The sequence below is a fragment of the Halichoerus grypus genome, chromosome 3, assembly GCF_964656455.1.
Source record: "Halichoerus grypus chromosome 3, mHalGry1.hap1.1, whole genome shotgun sequence".
NCBI lineage: Eukaryota > Metazoa > Chordata > Mammalia > Carnivora > Phocidae > Halichoerus > Halichoerus grypus.
The window spans coordinates 61,234,808-61,244,416 of record NC_135714.1 but is presented as its reverse complement, the minus strand read 5'-3'; the positions used below and the strand labels follow the sequence as shown (position 1 = coordinate 61,244,416).

At 39.5% G+C, this 9,609-nt stretch overlaps 1 protein-coding gene across 3 annotated transcripts in view; it reads left to right on the top strand.

Annotated features, from left to right (window-relative positions):
* The first annotated feature begins 7 nt into the window (after positions 1-7).
* CCNI (cyclin I) overlaps positions 8-9,609 on the top strand; it is a 33,067-nt gene continuing 23,465 nt past the window's right edge. The window contains exons 1-2 of one of the 3 annotated variants that reach the window (XM_036122764.2): positions 10-575; positions 8,192-8,348. In XM_036122764.2, the coding sequence (XP_035978657.2) occupies positions 8,235-8,348 (114 nt within the window). In that variant the 5' untranslated portion in view covers positions 10-575; positions 8,192-8,234. Of the gene's footprint in view, positions 576-3,218; positions 3,335-8,191; positions 8,349-9,609 lie in introns of those variants that run through there. The other 2 variants (XM_078068818.1, XM_078068819.1) reach the window with 2 other exon arrangements.

Genomic DNA, 9,609 nt, shown 5'->3' with positions numbered 1-9,609 from the left:
GGAAGCCGGCACTTTTTCCTTCCCTCCCCTCCCTCCCCAGCCTTCCCCGCGAGCGGACGCGGCAGCGGTTCTGTCTCGCTTTTTCTTATTTTTTTCCCCCCTTACCCCTTCCTTTTTTTTCCTTTTACCCTCCTTCCCCCCCTTTCACCATTTCCCCTCGAAGACGCTTCCCCCGGGCAGGGGCAGAGCCGGTCTCACCCCCCGCCTCTCCCCGGCCCCCGCCGCCCTATGGCGAGAGGGAACCCCCTCCCCACCCGGGCACTAGCGAAGGCGGTTGGAAGAGTGGGACCGGCGGTGGCCGCGGCAGCCTCAGGTCCGGGGGAGTCATGGAACTAATTCGCTGACCCACCGGCCGCAGCCGTGCGTCCCGCTCGATCGCCAGCGCCCGCGCCCCCCCCCGGCCCGGTTCCCCCTCTTCTCCCTCCTCAGTCGGTCCCGTCCTTGTCCCGCGCGCCCCGCCGCCGCGCGCTGAGGAAAATGGGGTGGTAACGGGCCCCCGGATGACCCCGCGTCACCACTGTGAGGCCTACAGCTCCGCCGGGGAGGAGGAGGAGGAGGAGGAAGAGGAGGAGAAGGTGAGGGGGCGGGGGGACTCGCTGCGTCTCCGCGCCCCGCGTCGCGCACCCCCCCCCCCCATGGCCCCTCCACCGCCACCCCGCGCTTCCCGAAGGGAAGCTCCCGGAGCAGCGCGCTCCTTGGCTAAGGCCCGGCCCCCGCCTCCCCTCTTCAAAGGAAACCTTCGGGACCACCCCCCACTCCCTCCTCTCCATGCCAGAACTGTTCGGCACCTGCCCAGTTTGTAAACGGCTCTGTCGTGTTCCCTTTCGGGCCAGTTTTTCCGTCAGCAAGTAACTTTCGTAGCAACAGCAGATTGCCTTTTCGTGCACATTTTAGGCACCGCAAGCCGGTCTAATACACAAAGAAGCGGACACACCCCCACCCTTAGACTTCAACGCTACTGCGGGAGCCAGAGGAGTATAATTTACATTGCAAAGCGGAGTGAATGCCAAACGAGCCGTTGAACGGCCAGTGCTGCGGGAATTCGGGGGGGAGGGGAACGTTACCCCAGGTTTGGGTGGGTGGGGGAGATTGGAGAGGAGGTGAGATTTGAGTTGAACCCTGAAAGGCAGGTAGAAAAGTACCGAAATTTTGAAAAGAGGGCAGAACGGTCCTCTCTTGAGCTAGAGGTTCCATTGCAGGTCATTTGGGCAAGAGTTGAGAATTGGGTAGCAAAATAGTGGAAGGTATGCCTGGGGAGGTAGACTGGAATCAGACTGAAGATCTTGGAATGTCAAGCTTAAGTATTTAGCTTTTATTCTGTCAGTGGGGAGCGCCTCAGCGTTTGAGGAGCAGAGTGTGCTGTTAATAACACTTGTTGAAGCTTTTTATCTGACAGGCATTGTTCAAAGCGGTTTGCAACTCGTTGAATCCTCACAAGGACTCGTTGTGAGGCAGGTAGTTCAGGAGCCTCATTTTACAGAGGAGGAAAACTGAGGGTCCACAAGATTAATTTACCCCGTGGGTGACACAGCTAGAGCCCAGTGGCCAGAATTCAAACCCGAGCAGTCTGACTATGCTATATAGTCTCTATCCCAAAATGAATTTGTTGAAAACATTAAAGATAGTATTACTTGCTTCCAGCTTTTGCACATCGTTTGTGGTAGCTGAAATAGAAGGGAGTGGGTAAGTAGATTAAGAAAGAATCAATAGGGTTTAGATTTGCTAATCTGGAACCAGAAAGATGAGAGATTCTGAATTTCTAGTCTAGGATAAATTTCTTAATACTGATGAAGAGCAGACTAGTTAGAATCATCATGTGTTGGGAAGGCATGGTAGAGATTTTCAATTACAGATGACCGAGTTTATGTGGCATTTTGACTCCTAGTAGGTTAGAATGGAACTCTATAATGTTTCTTGGTCAAGATTGGAAGCTGAGAGTGTGTATACATGTTTTATTCTCATTGTATAATACTTTAAAAATGAAAGATACTCACTTTTCTGTGCATGTTTCTTCATCTTCAAAATGGGCTTAATAATAATACCAACCTTATGAGGTTGCATAAGGTTAAATGAGTTAATACGGCAGAGTACTTTGAACAGTATCTGGCCAAGTAGTAAGCACTCATTGCTTTGACTTATTAAAAACTTAAGTGTGAGCTGTTTGTTAGACGTAGTGCTAAACTCTGGAGAGTGTTTGCCATCAAAGAACTCGTGGTTAGTAGGAGAGACAGGTCTACAAATAATTATCACAGCAATTAAATGCAGAAGTAGAATTATGTCTAAGTACAGATGTAAGAAGGCAGGGTACTAGTAGCAGACCTTTGCAAATGACAGCTCTGTAGGAAGGGGAGTGCCAGCTAGAGGAGGACCATTCAGGCTGAAAGAACTGCGTGGAAAGGCATGGAGCTAGGGAAACGAATAGCGGGCTGTTTCGGAATTACAAGTACCTGTAGTTAATTATTAGGTTGGGGGCATGAAGTCAAGGAGATGGTCACATTAATAAATTCCTCTTAGAATGGGAACTAAGATCCAGAAGTCTGCATCAGTACAAAATTATAAATGGAATTGGTGTTATTGGTGATAATAAATATAATAATTCTGTATTAATGAAGTTTCTGTGTTTACCCAACACCGTGCAGTACTTTTCCTTAGAATAGCAGGAGGCTCTGTATTTAGATTTACAGTATAGTTTATGCCGTACAATAACTTTATTCACTCATACATTAAGCTATTTGATAAACACAGAGAAAGAAACAGAAGTAATTGAAAGATTGGCAGGAGAAATGTTAAACTATCATAAAGTTAGAAGTGTGTGGAATATGCCAACCAAAACAGTCTTTTTGTTTCTTAGTTCCTAGAGACTTCTATCTGAGCATTCAAAATTCTGGATATGATTAATGGCATAAAATAATTAGATACAACTAAAAAGTTCTAGTATTTAAAACAGTAAAATTATATTTTAAGTGTATTTTGAGGTTTATTCAGCAGGTTTCATTATTCATGTAACTCAGTCTATTTTACACATTAGAAAACAGGCTAATGCATTATCAGTAAGAAAAGTAAAACTCAAGCTAATGCTTTCTTCACTGTATCATTGTCTTACTAGAATCTTTTTTTTTTTTTTTTTAAGATTTCATTTATTTGTATGGGGGGGGCGCAGCGCAGAGGGAGAAGGAGACTCCCGCTGAGCAGGGAGCCCAACAATGCAACAGTGACAATTCTGGGCTCAATGCCAGCACCCTGAGATCATGCCCCAGGCAGAAGGCAGATGCTCAACCAACTGAGCCACCCAGGCACCCTGTCTTACTAGAATCTCAGAAAAGAAGTGTAAAAGGTATCCTGCTAATATAAGCACTTCCATCGATAATGTGTTTGGCCCCCCGGCGGGGGGGAGGGGGTTGTCCACATTATTAACTTGTAAATAATTTCAAAAAGAAACTGTCATTTCATCTATCATTAATATTTCACCCCGTTTGTTTTATCATTTGTCCTCTCTCTCTCCCGTACATACATATATATAGCATATATTATGGCCCTTTTCTCCTCTAAGTATTTCAGTGTGTATTTCCTAAGAATAGGGATGTTCTTACAGCATCACAGTAAAGTTATCAACTGTAGTAAGTTTAACATTGATACTTTAATTTGTCCATGTTCCCATTATGTCAGTTGGCCCAATAATGACCTTTATAGCATTTTATCTTCCCAGTACAGGCTTGAGTGTAGGGTCAGATATTGAACTTTCATTTTTCTGTAGTCTCATTTGATCTGGAATATTTCCTCCGTCCTTTTTTCTTTCACTTGGATTATTTATACCTTATTTTTAAAAGATAAAGGAAATTTGAACTCTTTATCCTTTGTTACATTCCCCTAGTGTGAGCAAAGAATGATTCCTTTATTTTCTATTCTTCATATGGTGTATTACATTAATTGATTTCCTGAATGTTAAACCAACTTTGCATTCCTGGGCTAAGTCCCACTCAATTACGGTATGTAATCCTTTTTTTATGTTGCCAGATTGAGTTTGCTAGTATTTCGTTGAGGAATTCTGCATGTGTTTAGAAGAGATGTTCTCAGTAGTTTTATAATGCTGTTGTCATGTTTGCTTAACTGGCCTCATAAAATGAGTTGAGAAGTGCTCTTCCTCTACTCTTTGGAGGAGTTTGTGAAGAATTTTAAACATTTTTCTATAGATGTTTGGGTAGAATTCATTAGTGAAACCACTTGGGCATAGGCTTTTCTTTGACAATTGTTTACTAATTCAGTTTCTTGTTATATGGCTCTTAAGCTTTTCTATTTCTTTTTAAAGGTAGTTTTGATAATTTGTGGTTCTAACTAGTTGTCCATTTCATGCAGAGTTGTCCGATTTATTTGCAAACCATTGTTCATAAAATTCCTTTATAACACCTTTTTTTCCGCTACAACATAGGTAGTAATGTCTCCTTTTATTCCTGATTTTACTACTTCATCCTTTCTGCTTTTATTTGGTCAGTGTAGCTAGAGGTTTGCCAATTTTGTTGATCTTTTCAAAGAACCAACTTTTGGTTTCATTGATTTTGTCTATTTTTCTATTCCTTCATTAATTTCCACTCTAATTTTTCTTCTGATTTGCTTTAAGTATAGTTTGCTCTACTTGCATCCCATAAGTTTTGGTATGTTTTCTTTTTCATTACCTCAAAGTATTTTCTTATTTTCCTTGTGATTACTTCTTTGACCCAGATTCCTTTGTTTTAAAAAAATTGTTAAAGCGTCTAAGTATTTGAAAATCTTACTTAGGGTCTTAACTGTAGGAAATTGGAGAACAGGAATCTCTTGAACTGTCTTATTCTTTACATGATTTGTCCTATGTATCCCTCTCTGTTCCCCATCTGTCCCTCCTAAAAATAATCTTCAGAGGAAACATTTTGAGGGAAGAGCGATCACAGGAGCAGCCAGCCATTGGGGTGTGTTGAGAAGGCTGGGGGATCCTGGTGAGCCACCCTGTAGGGTGTAGCTAATAGAATGAAGTAGTTTGGTAAGTTTTGACAAGAGTTAATAAATTACAGACTAAAGATGGTTAAGCGTCTGCCTTCAGCTCAGGTCATGATCCCAGGGTCCTGGGATCGAACCCCCCCACCCCCACCCCCTGCTCAGCGGGGAGTCTGCTTCTCCTTCTCTCCCTGCCTCTCCCCGCCTCTCCCCCTGCTTGTGCTCTCTCTGTCTCTCTCTCTCAAATGAATAAAATCTTAAAAGGAATAAATCTCTAGGGGTGCCTGTGTGGCTCAGTCGTTAAGCATCTGCCTTCAGCTCAGGTCATGATCCCAGGGTTCCCGCATTGGGCTCCCTGCTCCGTGGGAGGCCTGCTTCTTCCTCTCCCACTCCCCTCTGCTTGTGTTCCCTCTCTCGCTGTGTCTCTCTCTGTCAAATAAATAAAATCTTAAAAATAAATCTCTAAAAAAAAAATAAGGTATAAAAGAAGCCTTAGAACCAATAAATCAAGTTTAATCTCCATCCAGTATAGGTGTTTTTATTCTAAAGATCTCTTGACAGATGGTCATCTAGTTTACACTCCATTTCTAAGGTTAATATTTATATCTGCTTTAGATGAAATTATAGTGAGTTTATCTAGTTACGGAAGATCTGAGAAAAGTACCAAGGCAACAAAATTGGAATCTCAGATCATCTCAGCAGAATGTAACAGTAGATGGAATATAACAAGATGACCTTTTTTTAAAAAGAAAGAATACATTTACAGTCCTGAACAAGGTTGTCCCCCCTCCCTGCCAAAAAAGGGGGCTCCAAAACTATGTGCACAATGGGGTGGGGCAGGTGGAGAGGGAATTTTCCTAAGAGTGTACCTTAGAAAGTCTTAAGAGTTGATAGTGTGGTATGGATTCAAAAAAGTAGCTAATGATCTTAGACTGCATTTAGAAGAGCAAAAGTCATGTCATGTGAGGAAATCCTGAACAGTTCAGCTGTGAAAAAGATGAATTGGTGGGCATGCTAACCACCTTCAAACATTTGAAGAATTGGCCTGTGAAAGAGAGTTTAGACTTGGGTTTGTTTTGTTTTTGGCCCCGCCCCAAAGATTGAAACCAATCTTTGGCAGAGTCCCTGTTTCATCAGGATTCTATGAGTGATAAAAAAATATTGGTAGATAGCATTTCAGTATCATAATGTTTATCATTTCATAGGGGAAATAGTGGGAAGCTGCTTTCAGAAGGGAGAGAAATCACACCAGATTAGAGAATCAAGAGTTCTTGGAAGAAGTAACCTTTGAAATGGACCTTTTGGGTTAGGTATTATTTCTTTCCCTCTCTGTTATTTACCATTTTTTTCTTGGTACAAAAAGTACTTAATGCTTATTATAGGAAATTTGCAAAAACTCAGAAGTTTAAAGAAGGAAAATGAAAAAAATCACAATCCAGTTAACCAGAGGTGGTCTGCAGTAGATTCTATAGCAAATAGGCAAAGTATGTGAAGTGATGAATAAGAAAGGGATAGTACCTAGAGTTGGGGGTGAAGGGGGCATGGAAATTGAAATTTGTAATTTGCTTTTTTTAATTAATTTTAAATTTTATTTAAAAAATCAGAACTTTTCATATGTTAATTCTAGGTATTTAAATTTTTTAAAAATCCCACAAATCTGAAGCACATACATAATACAGGTACATAGTTGAAAAATGAAATAGTTATATGAGGTTAATAATGAAGAATAGCATTCTCCTGTTACTGGATTTTCTAACTCTTTTCTCACAGGTTAACCTCTGAGTGCTTATATGTCTCTCTTGTTATTTAAGATCATATTTTCAAATAACTTGCCCTACTGTCTTTTGATATTTCAGTTTTAGGTATTATTTATGTTTTGCCTACTGTGACATATAAAGATGTAGTGCTCATTCTATCTTCTAATACCTCCCATCTTCCCAATGCAGTTTTATTTATTCATTAAAGTCCCTATTCAGTATTTTCACTATTATTGCTATGTAAATGTTGTGGTATATTATTACATTTACCTTCTTGCATAATCTTTTTTTCTGAAGTTAATTACCTCTTCAGTTCCTTAGCTTTCATCAAATCTAGTTGAGTCTTGCCATATCTTCAGCTTCTCAATCTAATTTTCTTTTTTAAAGATTTATTTATTTTATTTTTTAATTTTTTTTATTTCTCAGAGAGAGAGTAAGCACACAGGGGGAGCGGCAGGCAGAGGGGAAGCAGGCTCCCCACTGAGCAGGGAACCCGATGTGGGACTCCATCCCAGGACCCTGGGATCATGACCTGAGCTGAAGGCAGATGCTTAATCAGCTGAGCCACCCAGGCACCCCTCAGTCTAATTTTCTACACGTGGTTGTACTTCTCAAATCTCTAATTTCTTTTCTTTCTTTCTTTCTTTCTTTCTTTTTTTTTAAACCTAAAGACATCGGTCCTGGACTTTCAGTTGCCCTGCACTGATCTAGACTGTTGCTCTTTAGGCTTGCTCATTTTAGAGGGCCAGTCACCTGATTGTTGAGTTTTTCTAGATCAGCACTCTCCGGTAGAACTTTCTGCCAGTGATAGTGCAGAAAAGGAACATTTCTATCTGATGCAGTATCCACTAACCACATATGGCTATTGAGCATTTGAAATGGGGCTAGTGTGACTGAGGAATTATATTTTAACTTTATTCAGTTCTGATATAAATGGCCATATGTGTAGCTAGTGGACACTATTAATTGGAAGCACAAATAAAGATGGTTTTATACTTAAGGGGATGGTTTCATACCGATTATACGGGAATGGGTGGGATTTAATGTAATGGATGTAACTTTTTTTAATGAAGAAAAAGGTTAGTAACCCTTATCTGATGAGATTTTTAAGAGGAGTATTTGGGACCACTATTAAGAATAGCTAATATAAAAATCCCATGATTTAAAATTTGTTGTCACAATTTGAGGCGCAATAATGTATTTTCATCAGAGTCTGTAAGTTCTATCAGTTATATGGCCATGTTTTTATTCTCTTTACAACTGAGTTTCAAATTTAAAGTAAATATGTTTAGGTAACTGATTATTATTGTAACATTTTAATATGTTTTAAAGAGCTGTAAAACCCTATATTGCCTCATAACATTCTTATTTTGTTTTATGAATTGTTTAATAAGAACCAACATATTTATACAGCGCTCAGCGTATTTTATAATTAAAGAAAAAGCGTTGTTTTATATTTGATTTTATAGGTAACTACATCAAGCTGGGAGGCAGGCAGATCCAGAGGATATCATGAAGTTTCCAGGGCCTTTGGAAAACCAGAGATTGTCTTTCCTGTTGGAAAAGGCAATCTCTAGGGAAGCCCAGATGTGGAAGGTGAATGTGCCGAAAATGCCTACAAATCAGGTAATGATTTTTCTCGTCACTCTAGATAGATGACTTCTTTTAGAAATAAGTGTACTGTCATAAAGTGGTATCTTGACACTGGATTGGAGAAATATATACCATTAAAGGATATGCTCTATTCTTTATTTGAGAAACCTCCCCTTGTTTTATTCTGAAATAGAACAAAAATGAATTTTTTGTTTTTGTTTGCTTGTTTTGTTATCTGAGTTACGGCTTTAGGAAGGTAGATATATTCTCTTTCTTTGTAGTCCAATACTAACAGTAGTAAGCTATCTATTTCTAAGTATATAGTTAGCTAGGGAGGCTGAAATTAACTTTAGTAAACAAAAATTTGTTCTGTCTTTCTTGAATATTTATAAGGAGTTAAAGTAAGCTACTAAGGTAATGCTGATGTTGGACATTTCTGGGGAAATAGCCAGCTTACCTCTCAATTACTGTTAGCTATATGCCTTTTCTTTTAGAAATTTTTATGCTTCTATCATATAATCCTATCTGTTATTTTTGACAAATAACTATAAAGTTTATGCACTCCCAAAGCTTATTGTATAAGCTCTTTTTATCCCTAATACCTAGCACTGTGCTTGGGATAAAGAATAGTGGCCAAGAAATTTTTGATTTTTGATTTGTAGGTGAATGAATAGCAAATATCTAAGTTCCTCCTTTGGTTTAGGTTAACCTTTGTTCATAGGTTATTGAAATCTATATGCATTTTCTACTAACCTACTTCTGTCATTCTTTCTCACAAGCTGAAGAAATATGTTTTGCATTTACTGTTACTTGTCATTTAACAGATTGAAAATAAGTTAACCTGAGTGAATATCTTTTAAGGTAGGAGCATTTACATATGATATCACATTTACTATTTTATTATATCCTTTGAAATAGGCAGTAGTCCCACTTTGCTCAAGACTTTAATTAAAGTAGTAGAGGTATCATTTGAACTTGATGTAGTTCTCTTTCCATTATATTTTGTTTTTCAGTTTTTATTTTTGTGTGCTTGTGTGATATTTTAGATTACTTGGGGATTCAGTCATTGAATAAATGTTCATTAAGTATCTGCTACATTCTGAGCACTTCTAAGCATTGGGGATACATCAGTGAGAAAAAGAGAAATTCCTACCCTTATGTTCTGACATCCTGGTAAGCCTCAAAGCTTTAATACAGCTGGCTTTAGAACCATTTCTTTCTTCCTTCTGCTGTCTCCTTGAGTCAACATGTAACCAGTGATAATATTCTTTTACAGCATGGTCTTTGAAGGTAA